At 32.8% G+C, this 23,863-nt stretch overlaps 1 protein-coding gene across 3 annotated transcripts in view; it reads left to right on the plus strand.

Annotated features, from left to right (window-relative positions):
* Nucleotides 1-7,985: 7,985 nt before the first annotated feature.
* Nucleotides 7,986-23,863, plus strand: part of LOC145279978 (uncharacterized) — a 60,006-nt gene continuing 44,128 nt past the window's right edge. For 2 of the 3 annotated variants that reach the window (XR_013868514.1, XM_080131570.1), the window contains exon 1: nt 8,052-9,153. Coding sequence is in view for 2 of the 3 variants with exons in the window: in XM_080131570.1 (XP_079987696.1) it covers nt 8,269-9,153 (885 nt within the window). In the remaining variant the exon portion in view is untranslated. Of the gene's footprint in view, nt 9,154-23,863 lie in introns of all 3 variants that reach the window. The other variant, XM_080131569.1, reaches the window with a different exon arrangement.

A 23,863-nucleotide genomic window follows, 5' to 3' on the forward strand; every position in this document is an offset into this window, starting at 1 on the left:
CAGATAATATATCAAAGTTATTATTTTCGTAAGAGGGAGATTGGTAATGTGGGTTACAATTATGAATAATGGTTGTCAAAATTAGTAACATATCTAAGAAACATGAAAAATATTTAAATGTGAATAAATCGATTGATGTGTTTGTAATAAAATAAACAACCCAGACAATATATCAAAGTAAATATTTTTTTTAAGTGGGGGTGATAATGTGGGTTAAAATTATGAAAAATGATTGTCGAAATTTGTGACATATCTAAGAATTATGAAAAATGATGAAATGTTAATAAATTGATAGGTGGGTTTCTAATTAAATAATCGACCCAGATAGTATATCAAAGGTTTTTTTTCGTATAGGGAAAGGGGGCGATAATGTGGGTTACAATTATGAAAAATGATTCTCGAAATTAGTAATATATCCAAGAATTATGAAAAATAATGAAAGGTGAATTAATCTATCGGTGTGTTTGTAATGAAATAATCAGCCCAGGCAATATATCAAAGTTATTATTTTCGTAAGGAGAGGGCGATAATGTGGGTCAAAATTATGAAAAATGATTGTCGAAATAAGTAACATATCCAAGAATTATGAAAAATAATGAAAGGTGAATTAATCGATTAATATGTTTGTAATGAAATAATCAACTTGAACTATATATCAAAGTTATTAATTTGTAAGGCGGGTGATAATGTGAGTTAAAATTATAAAAAAATGATTGTCGAAATTAGTAACATATCCAAGAATTATGAAAAATGATGAAATATGAATCAATTAATTAGTGTGTTTGTAATTAAATAATAAAGCTAGACAATATATCAAAGTTATTATTTTCTTAAAGAGAGGACGATAATGTGAGTTAAAATTATAAAAAAACGATTGTCGCAATTACTAACATATCCAAGAATTATGAAAAATGATGAAATGTGAGTTAATAGATTGATCTGTTTGTAATGAAATAATCGGCCCAGACAATATATGAAAGTTATTATTTTAGTAAAAGGCTAGGTGATAACGTGGGTTACAAATATCAAAAATGATTGTTGAAATTAGTTACATATCCAAGAATTATGAAAAATGATGAAATGTGAATAAATCGATTGGTGTGTTTGTAATGAAATACACAACCTAGATAATATATCAAAGTTATTATTTTCTTAAGAGAGGGGGCGATAATGGGGATTAAAATTATGTCGAAATTAGTAACATATCCAAAAATTATGAAAAATGATGAAATGTGAATAAATCGATTAGCGTGTTTGTAATGAAATAAACAACCCAGATAATATATCAAAGTTATTATTTTCTTAAGAGGAGGGGGCGAAAATGTGGGTTAAAATTATGTCGAAATTAGTAACATATCCAAGAATTATGAAAAATGATGAAATGTGGGTTAATTGATTGGTGTGCTTTTAATAGTAAACCCAGACAATATATCAAAGTTACTATTTTCGAGAGGGGTGGCCATAATATGGGTTAAAATTATGAAACGTGCTCTGGAGTTCTCTATGAATTAACAAACCTTTACTTTTGGGGTGGGGCTGGAGAGAGTAATGTCCATTTTGGGGTCACTATGCAATATCCCATAATGTCAAATTCCAAAAATATGGAATAACTATGAAATCATATTCCAGTAATGACATCGTTCCTCTTACTAATGTGTTATTGGCGGTTGTGGTAGTAAGGGGGGAGAACTATATTAATATTGAAAGTTATGGTGAAGTAAAAGTTGCCTAATGATCATTTGCATCAATGCATTTATGTAATTATTTGGAAAACCTGCTCTATTATGGTCAAGAAATGATATCATTTCACTTAAAATTATGGTGTCAATAGTAGGGAGGAAAAGAACACAATAATGTGGAATTTTGTAGTGAAGCAAGGGTTGCCTAATCACTAGGCTTCTCAAAATATTTGTTTATTTGTTTGTAAAGCCTGCTAATTAATCCTCCGAAAATGACGTCTTTTTTCCAAAAGATTTTGTTGTCGGTAGTGGGGAAAAAATGAAACAGAGTAATGTGGAATTTGATAATGAAGCAAGGGTTGTCTAATCACTTAACTGTGTCAATGTATTTATGCATTAATTTAAAAATCCTGCTGAGACATTTTCCAAAAATGACATAATTTTTCTTACAATAATAGTGCCGATAGTGAGGAAGGAAAGAAACGCAGTAATGTTGAAATTTATAGTGAAGCAAGGTTTGCAAACTCATTAACCAACACAATGTATTTATGTATTAATTTGGAAATCCTAATGATCCATCTTCTAAAAATGATTTCAATTTTCTTAAATTATGGTAGCCTTCGTGGAAAAAGAAATTATTTCATATATGTTGTACAATACCTGTTGAGAGTATGTTAAATTGTTTCATATATAAGTATATAAATTACCCGTCCGAAGGTAGGTAAACATATTTTAAATAGGTATTGTAAATTAGCCGTCCCAAAAAGATAAAATTATTTCATATGCATTCTGTAAATTACCTGTCCCAGGAAAGGTACAATTATTACATACATGTGTAATAGCCGTCCTAGGGTAGGTAAAATATTCTTTTGCTCGAAATAGCAAATGATACATAGACATTAAAAATTCCTTTCTCCATAGATTAACAATTATATTCAAAATAAACTTCAATTTTCTCATTGTGTATACGGGCCCGAGCAACGCCGGGTAGCCCCACTAGTTGAAAATAAAATTGGAACTTGGCAGGCATAAGTCAATTAAACATGCTATTTGTACACATGCACAAATACACATTTAAACATTAAAGTCGGCTCATTTCTTATACATGTGACAATCACTCAAACAATAACAACTAATGCTGGAGCACCATATGTTTTGGTTTCAGTTCTAGCTGATGGCACTCAAGTCGTATTTTTTTTTAACTTTTGAAATCACTTCTATATATTGGGCACAATATAATAATCAATAGAGAAATGGCTCTATAATAATAAATACGAAATCTGCATAAATTAAAATATCATATTTAACGTATTTTAAGACTGGGCAACGCCGAGCGGCCTGCTAGTAAAAGATATTTTCTGTTATTCAACAATATTGTCTACTTTTTCATCTGTGAACCAAAGATATTTTCTATCAAATTGTTTTGAACATGGAGTCAAATGGACTGTTGACCTTAAATAAAAGAACTTTACTTATAATTAGGACTATGACAACAGCATATTCTTTTCATAGTTTTGTCTCTCGAGTATATATCCGACACAGTTAGACTCAGTTAATCAACTGAGAACCACATCACTCTGTATTAAAGCATATAAGATATCAACAGATACACACTCGAGAGTCAAAACAATGAAAAGAATATGCTGTTGTCCTAGCGCTGCTTATAATGGTCATGGATACACAAAAGCACGTTATTCATTTCCCTATTATAGGATCGTTGAGACATGTTTCTCTCCATTAAGTGCTCAAGTTCTGATTGCAAACAATCTGCAGAAAAATCATAAGAAGAAACCTGACATCTATTATATAAATCTCACCTGTCTGTTTAAATGTATGTATGTATGTATGTATGTATGTATGTATGTATGTATGTATGTATGTATGCATGTCTAAAACTTTTGACAGAGGCGATGGATTTTCACAAGATTGGCATCGTTTTGAAGCTCGACCCTTCGGACGACAAATATCGAAAAATTGGCTAAAAAGATTTATTCCTTCACCCTCAACTGGGCACTTTTATATAGGGAGGGGTCGCTTTTTTCGCCGATATTTTCGAAAGTCATCCCCTCTTTTCGATTGACTAACCTTAATTTAAACCTACGTCATTTCCGGTTTGGCGATGGTTGCAACGGCAAAGACATCACGTTTTTTTTTTTTTTTTTTCCACGTTCTTTTCCTCCTTCGCGGTACAGGTTTGAGCCTGCCTGCCTACTACCACCTTTTTTTTTTTTTTTTTTGCTCAACACACACCTCCAAACACCCAGGCAATGCTGGGCACCCAGGTTAGTTTTCGAATATAAGATGATTGCAAGATCGAATTTTTGTTGTTGAGCATCATTCATGATGATGATTTTGCTGGCATTCGTTTCTCTGATATCTTTCTATTAAGAATTCTTTCGAGAAGGATATTGAGTACTTACTGGAGGAACCATGTGAAAATTGCAAATGTCCCTAAGTGAAAATGTTTCTGTGGAATGAACTGGATTCGAACTTGGCGCTCCCAGATTGTAAGTCTGTGGCATTAACCACCAAGCCACTGTCACCTCCATGTAAAGCTGAAAGCTGTATGCAACAAAATTCAACAAGGTCACACCATATGCCGAGCTTTACTGTCCGAACACAAAAAAAGAAAGCTGACTCTTACCAATAATTCCTCCTTTTTTTATAGGTTTGGTGAAACCTTTCTGAATGTTAAGAAATTTACATATCTTCCATGTACAATAGTGTTGTTTATATAATTTATAGTTCACGCTTTTAATCAAAATGCATGCCAATAGTATATGCACGCTGATAGCCGTGGTTTTTGTAATCAAACACATAGACTCTTGTTAAATGAGCATCAAGTTTATTTACATGACACTGATAGTATGACAAGAGAGAGAGAGGGGGGGAGAGAGAGAGAAAGAGAGAGAGAGAGAGAGTCAGTGTGTGGATGGTGTGTGATTGTCAGTGTGGCAAGAGCAGAAGAGTCACTCTGGTTTTCTTCCTCTCTCTCTTTCTCTCTCTCTCTCTCTCTTTCTCTCTCTCTCTCTCTGATTGCCTTTGTTTATGAATTATATTGACACCAACCCACATTCCTTGATTGGAATCTGATTGTTCGCTTATTTTGACATTCGATTTGAAATTTCGATTGTTTTAATGTTCTGCACTTTTAGCAATTCCAATCCAGTTAAAATATTTTCTCTCATTGTTTCATGATCTCAATTCTTCGGTCGGAAAATTACCAGAGATTGGATCACAAATTGAATAAGTACCTAAACTATCCTATTTCTTTTCTTGTCTTTGCTTTTCTTCCTTGGCAACTTTTAAACAATCTAAATAAAAAGTATAGAACTTTAGGGTTTTGGTTAGGGTTAGGGTATAGGTTAGAGTGAAAAGGACAGAAATGGGGAGAGTAGATCAAACGAATGGAGAAAGAAAGAGAGTAGCTTCTAGAAGCTTGTATCTTTTTCACATTTGTGCTCTTATCGTTCAGCAATCCGATTTTCATCTGGTTTTGCCCAGATCCGTAATTGCGTATATGAAATACATCCGATATTTTCCCGGCATTGTCCGTCACCTACACAACATATGCTCTCAGCCTTGGTCTGATTTAATGACACACATTTCATTCTTAATCCGACGTTGTTGAGGCTAACACTGCGTCTCGTCTCCATGCTCTACCACAAGATACACGTGACCCCCATTTTTATTTTTACATCCTTAGGAGAGTATTCAGTTTCCCTTCAAGATTTACTTGAACTCTTTTCTAGCTGTGCAGAACAAAGCGAATGTGCAGCTGAGACTGTTTGGGGCAAACCTATAGATCTCCAAAAGGCACATAAGTAGTTGAAAGATGCCAAAGCGATCATCCAATAAGCTGTCAGAAGATAAGTTTCAATGAAAGTGTGAAGTTCATTAAATCAAAAAACTCTGTAAAAAAAAAAAAAAAAATTAATCTGTACATGACATTCAAAATACTACTTCAACATGAAAACCCCTATCTTTCCCCATGTTAAGAATGGTTTTCTAAATAGAAAGCCATGGTTAATGGGGGGGGGCGTTTTGAATTAATTCATCTGGTAGTCTTTGCTTCGGCATTTTCCACTGCTTACTTAACCTGCCGACGCAAAATTACCGGAAATTGGATTCACAAATTGAATAAGTACCTTACGCTCTTTCTTTTCTCGCCTTTGCTTTTCTTTCTCGCCAACTTTAAAACAATAAGAAAAAAAAAAGTATAAAAAGTATAGCACTTTAGGATTTTTGGTTAGGGTTAGGGATGAGGTTAGAGTGAAAAGGACAGAATAGGAAGGAGTAGATCAAACGAACGTAGAAGAAAGAGAGTAGCTTATACAAACGTGTCTTTTTCACGTTCGTTCGTCTCACATTTAATGCCTGAAATAGCAACGTAAACCAAAAAAACAGATTCGTTGACATGCAATGTAACGACTTCCAAACAAAATGAAAGTAAAAAGATTCCCGGGTAACGTCGGGCGAGTATAGCCAGTTGATAATATTATTCTGTTTGTGAAATCATTTTTTTTTTTTTTTTTTAATTTTTCCACCTGGAAATTTGTGTGGGTAATTGTAATGAATAGTTATAAAGAGGATTTTAGTACTTACGGAGTTAATCCCGAATACTGACGGAAAATCCCGAGTCAGTTCCAAGTTAATAAATAGCCGAAACAGTTTATGATTTGAAAGCCACCTTTTTCTTTTCATATTTTTTTAGGATTTAATTTTTCAATTTTATATTTATATATTTTTAAACCTAACCCTTCGAATTCTTCACATTGTATGATCGTCTGTCATTTTACATTATTATTATTTATTTATTTATTTATTTGCGGTTTTAAATCATAAACTGCTTCGGCCATTTCCGGGACTGATTCGGGATTCTCAGCCGATACTCGGGACTAACTCCGTAAGTACTGAAATCCTTTGGATACCCTACCCATGTATCGCTATGTATCAACTTGCGCATAAGTTACGTAATCTAACTTTCTCGAATTCAGAAACAAACAAAAAAAAAAATGAATACGAAAAATTAGATTAAATATCCCCCCCAAAAAAACAAATAAATAAATAAATAAAATCAATTATTTCATGGTCTGTCATAAATGCGCGGAAATAAAATTTAAAAAAAGTAAAAAAAAAAAAAAAAAAAAGCTTGATAACCAAAAAGTGCGCTTTAATTTGTAGTCCGTAAATACAATTTTGAGATTTTGTTACAAATTCTCAGAACACGGAAATCAGTTCAGTGAACAGAAAATTCTAATTTGGGTTTAACGGACAATCATTGTACTTGAGTAAACGTTACTGTTGGTGACATAAATCAGTTTAACAGAAACTACAGTTGGGAAATTCGTCAAAAACTAGTTTTAATTTATCTGCTTATTTGCGACGTATTTGCGTTACAAGTTCTTTAAAAATTCTAAGTTCGGTAATTGGTTGTGAGAGAAAAATAATAGGGCGTTAAACATCATGTTTGTTGACAGAAAGTAAGGTATCGGGCCCCTTATTACTTTATTCACAACCAATAATTACGGAACTTAAAATGTTTACAACTTCCCTTAAATTATGTGAAAAAAAAAAGAGAAAAGAAATGCAAATAGATCACAATTGAGTTGATAAATAAAAGTAACTTTTTGATTAATTTCCTGACTTTATTTCCTTTAAAATAATGTGTTTTACCAATAGTAATTTACAAGTATTGCGTAAAAATTGCGGGGAAAAAAAGTCTTGTGAAAAATAAGTTTTTTTTTTGTTTTTTTTCTGTTTTATGAAACGTTAAATAAAATCACATTTAAAAAAATGTTTGAGACGAGGGATAAAAATTGTCAAATTGAATCTAAGTGAATATAATCAAATCAGGTCAGTGTACAGAAATACATTGGAACTAAAATCACCAAAAAAAATTTTTTCAGGACGCAAAGAAAGTGAAGAGGAAAAATACACAAAAAAGTTGTCGCTGATCGCACAAATTTTGTTCATTTTTATTTATTTATTTATTTCCTTTTTTTATTTTATTTGTTTTTTTTTTTTTTTTGGTTCATATTACTTTTTGTGCTCTCCCGACATTCCTCAACTTAAGATTTCGAAAGATTTATACAAAAAAAAACGATGGGGAGTATGAGTTAACTTGTTGGAGTATTATTATCTTTATTTATTTATTATTAAAAGTCTACGTGTTTTATATTTAAAGAAAATGAAATTTAAAAAGAAGAAGAAAAAAGTGAACGTGGTTGTTATATTGTAGGTGTCGCTTTTTTGGTGAATTGAGGCCATCACAGTTTTCATGTTCGACGCACATGCGCCTTTGCTAAGCGATCAGTGAGGGGGGGGAGAGAGATACACAAAGGTATATATAGAGGGGGGAACAAGCGGACCAGAGAGAGGGGAAGAGTGAGATAGAGAGAGACACGCGCCGCGTCTTTTTTTCCTTTTTTTTTTTTTAATACCAACGCGACCATCGCTGTGAGTTAACGGGCGGACGGCAGTGTTACTTTTAAAGCATTAATCGTCGCCGTTTTAAAAACTCTTGACCGTGACCGAAAAAAAAAAAGGACATAGCTGGACGGATTATTTCCAGACCCACAGCGACACGATGACATCTTTAGAACCGAAAGAGCTTATGTTGGAAATAATCGCCCGTCTACGGAGTCGAAAAGCCAGGCCCGACTTGATAAAGATTTCCCACATGGCCAAACGCAAATACGGACTGAGTAACAAAAACACGGAAGAGATGCTAAATAAATTAGTGGATGATGGAATAGTTAACAAAGTTAGCTACAAGGGTCAGATAAGTTACCGGAATGCGGCCAAATGCTCAAAAAATAAATCCACGATAGAAATATTAAATAAAAAGGCTTCCGCTAAACTAAGAAATGCGATACACTTACTGAGTTTAGCCGCTGGTAATAATAATAATACCGATGATAAAGGTTGCGGCGATGGTGGATTGAATTTAAATAATAAAACCGAAGGGAAAATCATAAACGATTCTAATAACAACAATGAATCAAGCTCTACCGGTGGTCGGAATTTGTTTTCGCAAGAAGGCGACGGAGATGAACTGAAATTAAGCGCAAGTCTAAGCCAGATTGAAAAGTGGTGGCACGAACAAAGTTTCGACGCCGCGTTGGACAAGATAGATCTGAACGATCTCATCATGAAGGAGATCGCAGCTCGCCGCATAAAAACTTTGCCGAACGGGAATTACGTCTCATGCCGGGGCGGAAGAGGGTCCACTTCATCGGCACCGCACCAGCCTGTCGCCAAGAAACCCTTACTCTCTGCGGTCGAGAAACGACCGACGACGGCCAGTAACAAAACGACCAAAAACGATGCCGGCGATGCGACGAACAACATTGCTAACAACTCCGAAAACAACGTCGTCGTCGTCGTCAGCGCCGCAAAGACCAACTCGATTCAGAAAATCGCAACCCCGAAACCACCGTGCAAGAGGGGACGTCCGGCTTCCAAAAGAAAGGTAATTTATTATACTACAAATTATTCTGCCGTTCTTTTTTGTTTTCTTTGGTAGTTGTGCAGTTTACGGACCATGTCATTTTTTTATTATTTTTTTTAGATAGGATTTTCAAGTTAAATTGATTTCTTACGGTATCTTTTATTTATCAAATTGTTAGGTGAAAGTACAGAATAGTTGTTTTTTTTAATCCTATCTTCCCCATGTTAAAAATGGATTTCTAAATAATAACGTTATTATTTCAGCAGGGTCCGTATTCTGCATAAGTATCATTTTCTTTTATTTGTTGACGTCAATGATATATATATATACACACACACGTGTGTGTGCGTGCTGTTGGGTGGAAAGAAATCCAAGAGTGCTCGATTATTTTATAAGAGCGTAGTATTTATGAATTTTACATGTGATCTAAACTTCTGTAAAATTTATGAATGTATATTAGTTTTAATGCTTATTATTATTATTATTATTATTATTATTACTAATATTTCATTTTGAAAATGTTGTGTTATCTATGTTTGTTTAATAGCATTTCATTTGTGTATTTATCTCTATATGGATTTTACGAAAAGTGCGAATATATTTAGTTTAAAATTTAAATTTAAAAACAATTTCTCACTACACACTTTATTGAAATTTTTTTTCAAAATTAACGAAACAAAATTTAAATATATAAAAATGTCTTATTTTGTAATTCGAAGTTTTTGCTTTATCTTTATTGTTTATTTGTTTAAATCGTAATAATGTTTACTTTTTATTTATTTTTTTCCTTAAGAATACAAATAAAGTGAATCTGTTTAATGCGTCTTAAAGAAAGAAAAAACGAAAAAAAAAAAACATTTTGTTTCTTGATGGCGCGTCTTCTGATCCCGTATTTTTTTTAAGACTCAACTGCGCATTTTACTTTGTCGCTTTCTTTTTTTCCAAATGTTTTTTTTTTCGTTTTTATTCGTTATTTATTTATTTTCATGGAGAATTGACACCATAACTTTTTAAAAAGTGTGCATTTCACTCAAAGTATAGAGTTTTAGTAATTTTTTTTAATATTTTGATTTTTGGCGATTAGAATTGGTTGTTTTATTTATAATTTTTTAATTTGATCAATTTTTTTAAACTGTCACTTTACAATAGTTTAAATTATAATTTTAATAAAAAATAATAAATGTAGCCCATTAAATTAACTTTTAAGTATAGTAAGATTAATTTTTGTTTGCGTCTTTCAGAGATGCGTGTGCGTTTTTGTTTTTTTTTAATTGACTTTTTTATGCCGAAAATATGTAATTATTTTTAACTGTTTTCTAAAATAGGTTTAATTTTAAATAATTTTCAGTCGATAAAAATAATTAATATAAATTTATTTAAAAATTAGTAAAAAAAAAATACAACTTTTTATTCAACTTAATACAGTAAGTGACAAAGTTTTAAAATGTCGGAACTCTTCATTGAATAAATGTTTTTTTTTTTTGTTTTATTTTTTTATTGCGGGTGTTGACAACCAAAAAATGACCGACAAAGAAACATACTTATATTTAAAGATTTTTGAAAAGTGTTTTATTTGTTTTTCTTTTTCTTTCTTGCAAGTCGATATAATTGAATATTTTTTTATAGGCTAAAATTATTTTTATGACAATCATCGTAAAACTAAAAACTCAACATTTTTTTTTTTTTTTTTTTTTTTTTAAAGCGAAAAAAAAAATCCCCAAGATTATTGGATGTTAACAAATACAAGAAAATGTTTTAGGGTTTAAAATCGATTTCTTCTAGAAGAAAAATAAAAAATAAAATTTAAGGAGTAGATATTTAAGTTTACTTTTTTTTTTTTTTTAAATCAAATTTCTAAGTTTGTCACAATCATGTGAATATCTTCATTATTATCATTATTATTATTATTATTATTATGAGTTTTCACACAGGCCAAAAAAATTTTCTTTGAAAACAGCTTGTGGTGTTACCTGGGGTCTGAGTGACAACAAGTTTCCCCCATATATTCAGTACTCTCCACCTCTGTCAACTATTATTTAATTATTATTATTATTAGTAGTAGTAGTATTAGTAGTAGTAGTAGTAGTAGTAGTAGTAGTGATAGTAGTAGTAGTATTAAAAGCAAATATAAGCGTTTGATTATCTTGAACTTTTCAGCTTTGAGATGGCTACCATTGAAACAACATCTTAATTAAAACTGGTTTTAATTTTATAACAGTTTGGTTAATACATTAGTTTAATAACCAAACACTGCAGTAGTAATGAATTCGGTTGTATATTATTTCGATATTTGCTTGGTCATCAAATTATTAAGTGAAAAAAATTGCCATAAAACTAAAATTAATTTAAGATAATCTTTTAACGCCAACCATCTTGAAGCTAAAAAGTTCAAGATAACCAAATTGTCATTTAATTGAGAAATAAGTTTTTAAAAAGTCGATCGTCATATTATTTCTCGGATATTTCATCATGTGTGCGTAGTTTTCTTTTCCTTTCTTTTTATTCCAAGAATTTTTTTTTTTTTTTCAACTTTAAGGAATGGTCGGTTTTTAATGTGGGTAAAATCCGGTTCCTCCTCAGAACAACAAAAAAAAAAAAACGAAATGCGGTCTCAGAAGACTAACAGATAGTACACTTTGAATTATTTATTTGCAAAAAGTATAACAATTTCAATTTAAATTTTGAAAAAAATAAGTACAAGATCGTCGAAAATGAGTCGTTTTGGACATATTTTGTCAATCCTCCTACACTTAGTTAGAATCATTGCAGTCACCACAATACCACATTTACTCGAGGGGGTGGGCATCCTACTTAAAATATACTCATAAGATTGAACAAATTAAATTTTATTCCTAAATATAAGTAATATATGTATATACAAATTCATTGGAAGTGGAGAGTGGAAAAATACTTTGATCCTAACCAAAGATGCCAAAGAGTCGCGATCGTTGTTCACTCTTATTGAACAAAAATTTGCTAAAAATATTTTGACAATTTTGTGGACATTTTGTCAAATTAAACATTTGACAAAATATGACTATTAGATTTAAATTTAAAAGTTGAAGATTTAAAAAAAAAAAAAAAAAAAAGCGTTTGGATTTTGTTTGTTTTCTGCATTTTCTTTTCTTAAGCAGACGAGATAAGAAAAACCTTCATGTTTCGATTTTTTTTTTTTTTTTAATGGTTGATCATTTGGAGTATTAGGCCTGCTATTATCATTTCAGTTTTTATATACAAAATGCTTCAACGGATGAAAGCGTTGATTAACAATCAGACTTTAGAAGATTGAAGATTCGATTCTCACTGCCACAGTGCCACTATGTGAAGAATAGCATAAAAATAAGTTCCATTCTGTCATGGTTGACAGAAGGAGAACAATCTACCCATGAGTTCAGTTTTAAATTCCTTATAGGTTCCCGATTTCGAAATAAAGATTACCAAGTTTGAAAATATGCACGCGAAGAAAGTCGGAGGTTACATCGGCCGAAACATTGGGGAAAAATAAAAAAAAAAATTAAAATTGCTCAAATGTAGAAGGATTTCTTTCACAGATCAAAATCAACAGATACTACGTGTTTCCTCCCCCCCCCCTCTTAATAATAAGATTTCTCTTCTCTCATAAAAAAACATTTCTCCAAAAACTTTTTAAGAGGAGGGCCGAGGGGTATCATTTCCCCCATTTTAATTTTGTTTGCCTTTAAAAAATGTTCTTTTTCTTTCTTTTCTTTTCTGATTTTTTTTTTTTTTTTTCTGATTTTTACCTTTCACCCAATAAAGCCACAACTCCAAGGCGGAGTTGAGGTTTAAAGTACAGAAATAAATCTTCCCCAAATAATACAAGTTTCGAGACTTTTTTTACTAAACATTTGTTTTGAAATCTGAATTTAATTTTTTTCTAGGCCGTTTGCATGTTTTGTTTAATAATCTCCAAATATAAGATAAGGTTTTAAGATTTTTTTTTATTGTCCATCAGTACGTATACAGCCACTGTAGATGCAAGAATAACAGGTAATTGACGACAAAGGGAATAAAGTTGGGAAATTAACCAAAAACTATTTTACTTGAATTACTCATTTGTGATCTATTTGCGTTAAAAAATATTTAATATCTCTACTTATATATTTCTGTTGAAATATACTTTATTTCCTTATAATATATACCAATCCTTATTAAAGAATCGCAATGTAATTACAGAGCAATATAATGAATAAATGACAAGTCATGTTCCAAAGTTCACATGATGTTGAAAGGAATAAATTGTAAGATAGTCAACAACATGAACTTTGGAATATAGACTTTTGTCATTCATTCATTCATTATATATCTATCTCTCTATCTCTCTCTCTATCTCTCTATATATCTCTCTATATATCTCTCTATCTATATATCTATCTATCTATATATATATATATATATATATATATATATATATATATATATATATATATATATATATATATATATATACTAGCAGGGAGACCCAGCGTTGCCTAAGATTGAATGATGATCAACGAATATTTCATTCACACTCCCATATTTTATTGTCATCAAAATCAGTGAAATCGACTATTTTTTTTTTTTTTTTTTTTTTTTCAATCAAATTGATTGACTGCTCTAGTTGGAGGCCTATCGTGGTGCACCAAGAGGAAGCTTCACATGTCTCTCTGCAGTGACAATACATTATAGTCTACATTGCACTCTAGAGAACCTACTGTAGCTTTTATAATGAATTAGGTTTAAAATGCAGGAGTCAAGTATCATGGCAGAATTGTGCTCTAAACAGAAACATTCATTTTGAACCTGTCATATTAAAGAACCTACTGTTGATTTTATATGCCGGACCTTTCTGGGGTTTTTTTTTTTTTTTATTTTTTTTTTTTTTTACAAAGGAGTCATCACTTATCAAGGCCTCGAGGTCACTCAAGTATAAGGGTTAATGAGTGTACAGTAATCAATGGGACAACATCATAGTAATCGTTAGTCATGGAAATTTGGTAAATTGAATTACTTAAGGGGGCGGCTTGTCAAGAATTTATTTACATTGGACTTGAAGATGATCATATTGTAGTCAGCTGGAAAGCAGGAAAACAGAACAGAGTTCCAAAGGCGTGCAGTTCTAAGGAAAAAGCTTTGTTCATGGGATCTATGTTTAGGTTTAGGCATAGATAAAGAGTAGGGGAAATTATTGATAGACAAGTGTTTTCCGTGAAAGTTTGACAAGGGGGGGAGCTCAGATGAGCACTTGCCATGAAAATAACGATAAAGCAGAGACAGGCTCGCAACATCTCTTCCATGAGAAAGAGGTTGCAGGAAGAGAAAAGGACATCCTCCCCACTAGGTTACAAAGTCTATTTTGAACTCTGTCAAGACAGAATAAGGTCTTTCTCGCAGATGTGACAACAGTACTACATCCTTGGACGTACAGGTGTTGAATTGCATCAACAGTGAAATACCTTCTCGAGCGGTAGAATGATCCCACCATTTTTCCAGCAACCTTGGCTATGCATTTGATGTGCTTGTGGAGTAATAATACTTCTCAAATTCAATTATCAGTACTTATCGAAGACATTCTGATACAAAACCCATCTAAGAACACTGTCAGATACATGAAGTGCATTTGTGTGAAATTTCATAAAAATTGGCTCGGCCGTTTTAGAGTCCATAGGGAATGAACTGGCACACACACACAGATACAAAGTTTCTTTTATAAAATAGTATATATGTAGATATATTATTATAATATATACACCGCATCAAATATAAAAAGAACAAAGTTCTTGCAAATTAGCCAAAGAATGAGTTTTTCTATTTTATTAGCAGCATACAATTGTTTCAGCCAACCATCAAATCAACTAAAATGTTTCAAAATGTATGAGGCATATTATTTCTTGATGATGCCTGGTCTGTGTTCTGAAAAAATTCAACATGGTCGTGAAGATGTACTTCCTATTTTCGCATATGAACTGGTTTCCTGAAAACCTGGGTTCAATGGGTGATGAGCAGGGGGAGAGATTCCATCAGGACCTGAAAGAGATAGACTAGGTATCAGGGTCACTGGGATGCAGTCATGATGGCTGACTACTGTTGGAATCTGAAGAGAGACCTCCGCGCTGCTAAGCGTTCCAAGAGTTTGAAGAATCGGAAGTTCAAGCTCTGAAGTTGGAACAATGGTAAAAACAACATGCAATTTATGTGTTTTTACGTTTATCAAGGCATACCATTCCGTATACAGCAGCCACCTACCTTGAAAATGCTGCTGTGAAACCTGACATAGTTATATGGAATAAGTCAGAGAGAGTTGCAACCTTGATTTAAGTGAGTGTCCCTAATGATGGCGGTCTTAACAGAGCTGAAAGAGTGAAACAGACCAAATACCAAGGTCTCATGTATGATATGAAAAGAAACTGGAACCTAAAGGGGATATCGATCATACCAGTTATCATAGGTGCCACAGGACTTATGAAGAAGAACCTGAAGTCCTACCTAAATAATATTCCTGGTGAACCAAGTGCAAAAGAGATTCAGACAATTGCACTTAAGGGAACAGTGAGGATACTAAAAAGAGCTCTCGGTTGGTTTCAATAAAAAAGCGGGGCAATGTTGGCAGCTGGTTTGGCTGCCTCATACCCAGCATTACAATCTTCAAAGGAAGAAAAATAAAAAAATATCGGTGTTTCTATCACATAATCCATATATGTTGTTGGCAAAACAGTTTTTCTTTTAAAAACGTTTAAGATTATATGTGTTGACAAAAACCAGCTGATAGTGCCAGATAAACGTATTCGATTTTGTCACAAGATCTGATTTTTATTTTTTTTTTTCAAAATCAACAAAGCACAAAAACCTTATCTGATGGAGAGAAACGGATGCCATTTCTTGATTCAACAGTGCAAAAAAATATCCTTAATCGGTTGTAGAACTCTAGACAGCATTCATAAAGTCAAAAATCGTTGTCCCATGTAATTTAGTCTTTTTTTTTTTTAATTAATTCACTTTAATTGATATTCCTATAAACTTGCCTCATCACGAGCGTAGTGAGACACAAGGTTGGTTTTTAATGTAGAGGGGAAAAATCAAGTTTTACGAAAGAAGCACTCTAGTTTGGAACAAAAGTTAACTTTTCCTTAGTCTGGAAGGATTTTCTTCTTCACTAACCGAGGATTGAATAGATGAATTGTAATATCAGAAATCTACTGCATATATATATATATATATATATATATATATATATATATATACATAAATGCTATCTCGTTAATAATTTGACATGCAGTGTGTGTGTATATATATATATATATATATATATATATGTGTATATATATATATATATATATACACACTGCGTGTCAAATTATTAACGAGATAACATTTTTTTACCAGTTTCAGAAACTTACCAGTAGTTTCGGATCAGAAGCTTCGGAAACGTTGGCAATGCTAAGCTGCACGTAATGTGAAATTTTTGTACTGTTCCATGCAATGTAAACAACTTGCCATCGTAATTGCTGAATCCATGGTATTTGAGGTGTGTCAAAGTATTAACAAGGCAGTTTGTTTCGTCAATAAAATGGTTCGAAAAGGTGGTTTGAGTAATTCTGAAAAGAGTACTATTACAGAACAGCTAGCAAAAGGTAAAACTACCTTTGGAATATCGAAAATGATAGGAAGGTACCATCAAACTGTGAAGAACTTCGTTAAGGACCCTACAAAGGTACGTAAGAGAGTTGGTAAAGGTAAATCTAGAGTTGTCCCACGCCGTTCTCTACTCCAAATTAAACGTGAAGTTGTTAAAGAACCCTGGGCAGACAAGTCGAGAAGTCTTTGACTAAGCCGGATTGAAGAATGTTTCAAAAAGTATTCAATGTCGCCTTCTGAAAGTAGTGGCAAAGTCTGTTAAGCCTGTCACAAAGCCTCCATTAAAGCAACATCACATACAAAACCGATTGAAATGGGTAGAGTACAACATGAACACGGATTTTTCCAAAGTTTTGTTCACAAATGAAGTGTGTGTGACTCTTGATGGCCCAGAGGGCTGGAGCAAGGGATGGGTCCTAGATGGACGGCATTGTCATCAGCGTTTAAGGCACCAACAAGGTGGTGGAATAATGATTTGGGCTGGGAGTATCGGAGGTACTTTAGTTGACCCATGGAGAGTCCCAGAATGCGTAAAAATGACGTCAAATGCTTATGTAACTTTTCTGGAGGAGCACTTTGAACCATAGCTGAAGAAGCAAAGGTTGATGTTCAGAAGAACCATTATTTTTATGCAGAAACATGCTCCCTCGCATGCAGCAAACAAAAGCAAAGAGTATTTGCAACAATTGGGGGTTTTTGAGCTACGGAAGATGGAGTGGCCTGCGAATTCACCAGACTTGAACCCAATTGAGAACCTTTGGAGTATCATGAAACGACCTCTCTATGCAAGTGGATGCCAATTTCAGAGCAAAGATAAGTTGTGGGATGCTCTCCAAGAGGTATCGTGAGGAATAACTGTTGACAAAATCACAAATTTGACTAATTTTGTGAATAAACGTCTTTTACAAGTCATTCATAAAAAAGGATCGCATATCCCCTACTAATTATGTCAATGTAGAAATTGTTATGTAGTTATTGTGTTCTAAGCATTTTTCCTAGTTCATTTAATGCTTGAAAATTATTTCAATAAACAAGTTATGGGTATATTGTGTTTTTTTTCTCAACCTCGTTAATAACTTGACACACTTAAATCAACAAATATTCCTATCTTCTGCCATAATTTCGCTAATACTGCTTTAGATACTTTTATTTTCTAATTGGAGTAACTGAATAGTATTGTAAGCACTTTCTGAAAATTTCATGGATTTTTATTCACTCGTTCCTTAAATATTTTTTAAAAAATATAAACTCGTTAATAATTTTATACGCAGTGTATATATATATATATATGTATATATATATATATATCAATATCTATAATATAAAGCTGTGTGTGTGTGTGAGAGAGAGTCTGGTCACGAATAGGCTCCTATATGATTGACTGTTTTAAAAAACTGATTACATATAATGATAGAAGATGTATCGAGACACAGAAATGGGTATGTTTGATCTGACAGAATGGTGGTTCATTAAAATTGTGGGGTCTGCGTTCGTGCCTGGTCCACAAAATATGGAAATAAAAATATAAAAATTAAAAAAAAACGTTTACAAGTGTTTTTGATATAGATGTACATAATAATACTTTGATAAGTATGTTTTAACTTAAATAGGGATGGTATAATAAAATTGTGGGGTCTGCATTCGTGCCTGGCCTCCATAGAATGGAAATAGACACAAACTTTAATAAAGACTTTTCATATCTATCTGCATAAGTATACTTTGATAATTATGTTTCAGTTTGAAGAAATATGGTATAATAAAATTATGGGGTGTTCGTTCGCGCCTGACCTCCATAGAATGGAAATATGTCACAAAGTTTAACAAGGTTTTTTAATATAGATCCACAGAATATTGTGATAAGTGTTTCAGTATGAACAGGTATGGTATAATAAATTATGGGGTTTATCTATTTTCTATTTACTTTCATCATATTTTGCTTTGGTTTTGATACCCCCAAATTCGAAGCTATCTCTTTACAACCCTTCCTTTTCATAACCTATCATACTTTCATAAATCAGAGTCCATTTTCTGTAGGCTGTTTTTGACCCCAGTCAACGACGGGTACTTTTGCTAGTGTATATATATATATAAAACTATTTTATTTAATCACATAAATTAATATACCAAGATATAATTTTATGCGTAAATTTTCAGTATTTACTTGAACAGTGCTCGATACATACCTAGGGCTAGGTAGTAAGTTATGAAAATATATATGGCAATTAAGCTGCACAGAATATTCTGCGTTTCATTCTTGTGAGAATTTGTCAGGCTTATGACATAAGCCTGATGAATTCTTACGAGAAAGAAACACGGAATATATATATATTCACCAATTTGAACTGCTCGCATCTTGGCTCTTTCTCTGCCCCCCACCCCCCGCTGTCGTCGTGGAAGATTGCTGACTTCTTAACCCAGTTCTGACCTTGAGAAACATGCAAGTCACAGTCCAATACACAACAAACTTTTTTTGACACATTCAATTATCAATTTCCTCTTTCCCTTTTTCTTTGTTCCCCCCTCCCATCTCTTGCTCTGTCTTATATTTATAACTTTACAAAATTTTAATTTAATTTATACATGCATTTTTTCTTTTTTATTATTTTTTTTTTCTAGTCTCTTTTCCCCCCACTCTTTTCTTTCTCCCTTTTTCTTTCTTCCCCTCTTTATCACTTATTTCCACTCTCCTGGCTTTTAATATCCATATGTAAACCAAAACCAAAAAGTATATTCCATGAACAAAGCTTCTTTCTTAGAAGTGCACGCCTATGGAACTCTCTTCTGTTTACCTGTTTCCCACTTGACTACAACCTGGATATCTTCAAGTCCTACATAAACAAATTCCTAATGAACCACCTCCTTAAGTAAGACACTTTATCAAATCTCCAATACTAATGATTACTACGATACTATCCCATTGCAATAACCCTTATCCCTGAGTGGCTTCCGGGCTTTGATAAGTTTTTGTAAAAAAAAAAAAAAAAAAAATGCAAAACAATATATTTCCATTTTATTTTAACTTTAATCATGTGATGATATGGACGGAAAATCTTTATCTCATCTATTGAAACAACTTGTAATGATTTAAGTTAATACACTTGAGGTTGAAATAATAAAAAACGTGTGTGTGTGTGCGTGTGTGTGTGTGTGTACATATATATATGATGATTGCAACGTCTTGTCAGACGAGTGCCACTCCCTCAGACATTTAAAATCCGTGATTCCAAATGTCTGAGGGAGTATCTATACAAATATGATGTTACAGAGTCTTAGCTTTGTACGACAGCTAAGTCTCTCTCTCGGTTCAAAATGTTGAGATCCAGCAACAAGCAAGAGCAAGATAGCCAGCAACAAATTAAACTGCAGGCCAGCTTAATGCAGGTACTGGTCTTCCGCTTTATGGTTTTTTAAATTAGAGATTTGCTTCTCCTATAAAAGGTTGCCTTCACCACGGCTTACGGGAGCCCTCTCTACCCCAATACACATATACACACACACAAATATACACGGTGCTAGTTGGCCGTTGACCCAGAAAAGAGTTCATTCGCCCCTTTGGAAGGTCTTGTTTTTAATCCTTCAGGGAGACTAGCCGCCCTCCTCACCAAACAAGTCTGGTGGGGGAACCAGTTTAGTCGCCGGTGACCCGACCATGAGGCAGGTAGTACTGGGTTACATGGTACCAGTAGCATATGACATGACCTGACATATATATATATATATATAAGCTGGTCTGCAGTTTAATTTGTTGCTGGCTATCTTGCTCTTGCTTGTTGCTGGATCTCAACATTTTGAACCGATTTAGCTGTCATACAAAGCTAAGACTCTGTAACATCATCTGTGTATAGATACTCCCTCAGGCATTTGTCTATAAAAATGGTCCTGTGGCGATGGAGAAGTTGTGACGGGTGGAGGCTTGAAATGCTGGAAGCATGTAATAATTGATCTCAATGACCGTCTTCAGTATCATGCCTGCTTGAGCGTGTGAATTCACCGGTAGGACTGGGCTCATGGACTTTAATTGTCTGACAAGACGTTGCAATCATCAACATATATATATATATATATATATATATATATATATATATATATATATATATATATATATATGAAATATTGAAATGCCATAGGATGACAGACAGATTGTATAATGCTGTAAACATAAAGTCTAAATAAATATTAGTATCAATATTTATAAGACAATCTAAAGCAAATAAAGAAAGCTCAATATGTTAGATAGAGCAATAATGTAAATGAAAACCACAATTCATTCGGGAATATACCAGTATTCATTGGATTTTATAACTGTTCCTGTATATTCGTTATTTCAACTTCCAGCATCCTTATTACACTAGTCTATATTTCAAAGTTCATGATGTTGACCATCTTATAATTTATTCCTTTAATTTGGTTGACATTTACAATTCTTGACAGTATCTGTTTTGTCGCACAAAATCAATCACTTAATTATTATATGAATCAGTGAATCTATTTTTCCCTTAACTCATTCAGAAGAAATAGCAACACTCAAGCCATCAAAAGGAGATATATTATTTATATACTCCTATAAATTTTTTTTTTTTTTTTTTTTTGTGTGTCTTGATATTCATATTAAAAACCCATTTTTCTATTTATTTAAAAAAAAAATACAACTTTGATTATATATGAGTCGTGGAATTGAATTCCTCAAAGATCTAGATAATTTCCATATTCTTTGAAACATTCGTTTTAATTAATTCCCTATTAATTTTTTTTTTATTTTCTTATGGAATCATCTTTAGTTAACTATTATGTGTAATTATATTCATGCAGATATTCTACAGGATTTATACTTGCATAATATTTGCATAAAAAGGTTATAGTAAACACAAACCTCTTTCTATATATACTTATGTATGCGTATATATATTCGTTTAAAAAAAATTTTGCCTACCAAACTCCTCTGTCAGTTTTTGGTCTACAGACATGAAACTTAATATACAGGGTATTCAAACTCATGCAAAACTTTACATTTGGGCTTTAGCCGGGGGGAAAGTGCAATAGTGTGAAAATTTAAAAAAAAATGGAATTTGCTAGGTGAAGGTCGAATGACAGCATTACGAATATGCATGCGTAACGTAATAGCTATTGGTTTATGTTTTAATTTTTAGCCTTGCAGAAAACATGTCTTCATAGGTCAGGCATTAATGTCAAAGGAAAACGTAAATTGTAAGCTAAACATTTTGGTTTCAATTCTCTATGGTGGCGCACAAGTCTTTTTTTTTTTTTTTTTTTTTTTTTTTAATTTTTAAATCATTATGTATTGGGTCCAATATGATATAATAATAAATATGAAAACCTGTGCATTAATCAAAATATCATATGTAAGTGTATTTTACGAGCGGACAATGCCGGGAAGCAAGCCTGCTAGTATATATAATTGTCTCAACACTAATATATATATATATATATATATTGGTGTTAGGACATGTAATTGAAATCGAAACTTTCAGCTATCAGAATCAGAAACATTTATGCCTATTTTCTAATGCCAAAAACTATTCTTTTAATTGTTTCATTTTTTTTAACTTAATTTTCCATTGCTAGTACTTATGATAAATATTTATGGGTTTTTAACTACCAGTGAAACTCAAATCTAGAAACCATCCTCCACGAGTGTATTTTTATGCTTGCAAAAATATGTGCACATATTGCATGGCTTTTTAATAATCTGGAAAAAAAAAAAAAAAAATAACAGCTCTGTAAACTGAATTTTTAGTGAATTTAAAAACAATTAGAATCACAAATTTTAGAAAAAAATCAGTAATTGTATTGAAATTAAAAAAAATATTGAAATCATCCCATATATATATATATATGTGTGTGTGTGTATAATATATATATATGTATATATATATATATACACACACAGACAGTACTGTTTCGCTATTTGCAGCTCATCAGTGAGGCTAGACAAGGAAGTTCTTCAAGGCAGAATCGAAACCTGACTGTTGAGCTGACAGTCTACGCCTCTACCCCTGTATTATCATACAACACCTGCTGAATGTAACAAAATCTTTTCAGTGGGTTTTTACCTTATGAGCAATGCCTTAAGCTATCTATGTATCTATTGGGTTGACAAGAAAGTTCTTGCGGTTTTTAACTTTTAAATTCAGATGAATATGTCTCGGCTCAAACAATAATTTATTGATCAAAATAACCACCATAGGAATCAACAAACTTTTTCCAACACAAAACAAGTGTATTTATGCCAGTAACATAAAAATCTTGTGTTCTGGTGACGATGAGGTTGCTGAAGGTTGTTTTTTTTATATCGCTTAGAATTTTTAAGCATTTCTCATGCAAAAAGTTATCGAGATGCTTGAAAAAGTGGTAGTCAGTGGGTGAGAGGTCTGGAGAGTATGGCAGATGAGGCAGTTTTGTAGCCTAATTCATTCAACTTCTGCAGAGTCAGTGTAGCAACGTGCAGTTGGGCATTGTCGTGGAGGAGAAATGAGCCTTTTCTGTTGACTAATGCTGGGTGTTATTGTCAAAGTTTCGGATGCATTTCATCCATTTGGTGACAGTATTTCTCTGCTGTAATGGTTTTGCCGGCATTCAAGAAACTGTATGAGATTGCAGATCACCAAACCGTCAGCATTACCGTCTTTTGTTGCAACTTTGACTTCGGCAAGTATCAAAGAACGTCATCAGCGTCTAACCACTGAGCTAAGCATCACTGGTTGTTGTAAGGAATCCATTTTATATTGCAAGTCACAACCCATTCAAGAAACGGGCCCTTCTTGTGTGAAAGAAGGGAAGATGACACTTCATAATGGCATTTCTTTTGGCTGTCATTCAATTCATAACAATCTCTCTCAAGTGGTTGGAAATCATTGTATATGTTACATCTAATTTACAAGCAAGTTCTTGAACAGTTGCGCGGAGATTGGCTTTGACTAAGGCTCTTTATTGATCGTTGTCAACATTCAATGACTCACCACTATGCTAATCATTTTCAAGACTCTTGTCACCGCCACAAAATTTCTTAAACCACCATTGTGCTGTGCGTTCAGTAGTGTTTCCTGGGCCAAACGCTTCATTGATATCGTGAGCTGTTCCA

Source organism: Euprymna scolopes, chromosome 7, assembly GCF_053919585.1.
Source record: "Euprymna scolopes isolate OS-2025 chromosome 7, ASM5391958v1, whole genome shotgun sequence".
Lineage (NCBI taxonomy): Eukaryota > Metazoa > Mollusca > Cephalopoda > Sepiida > Sepiolidae > Euprymna > Euprymna scolopes.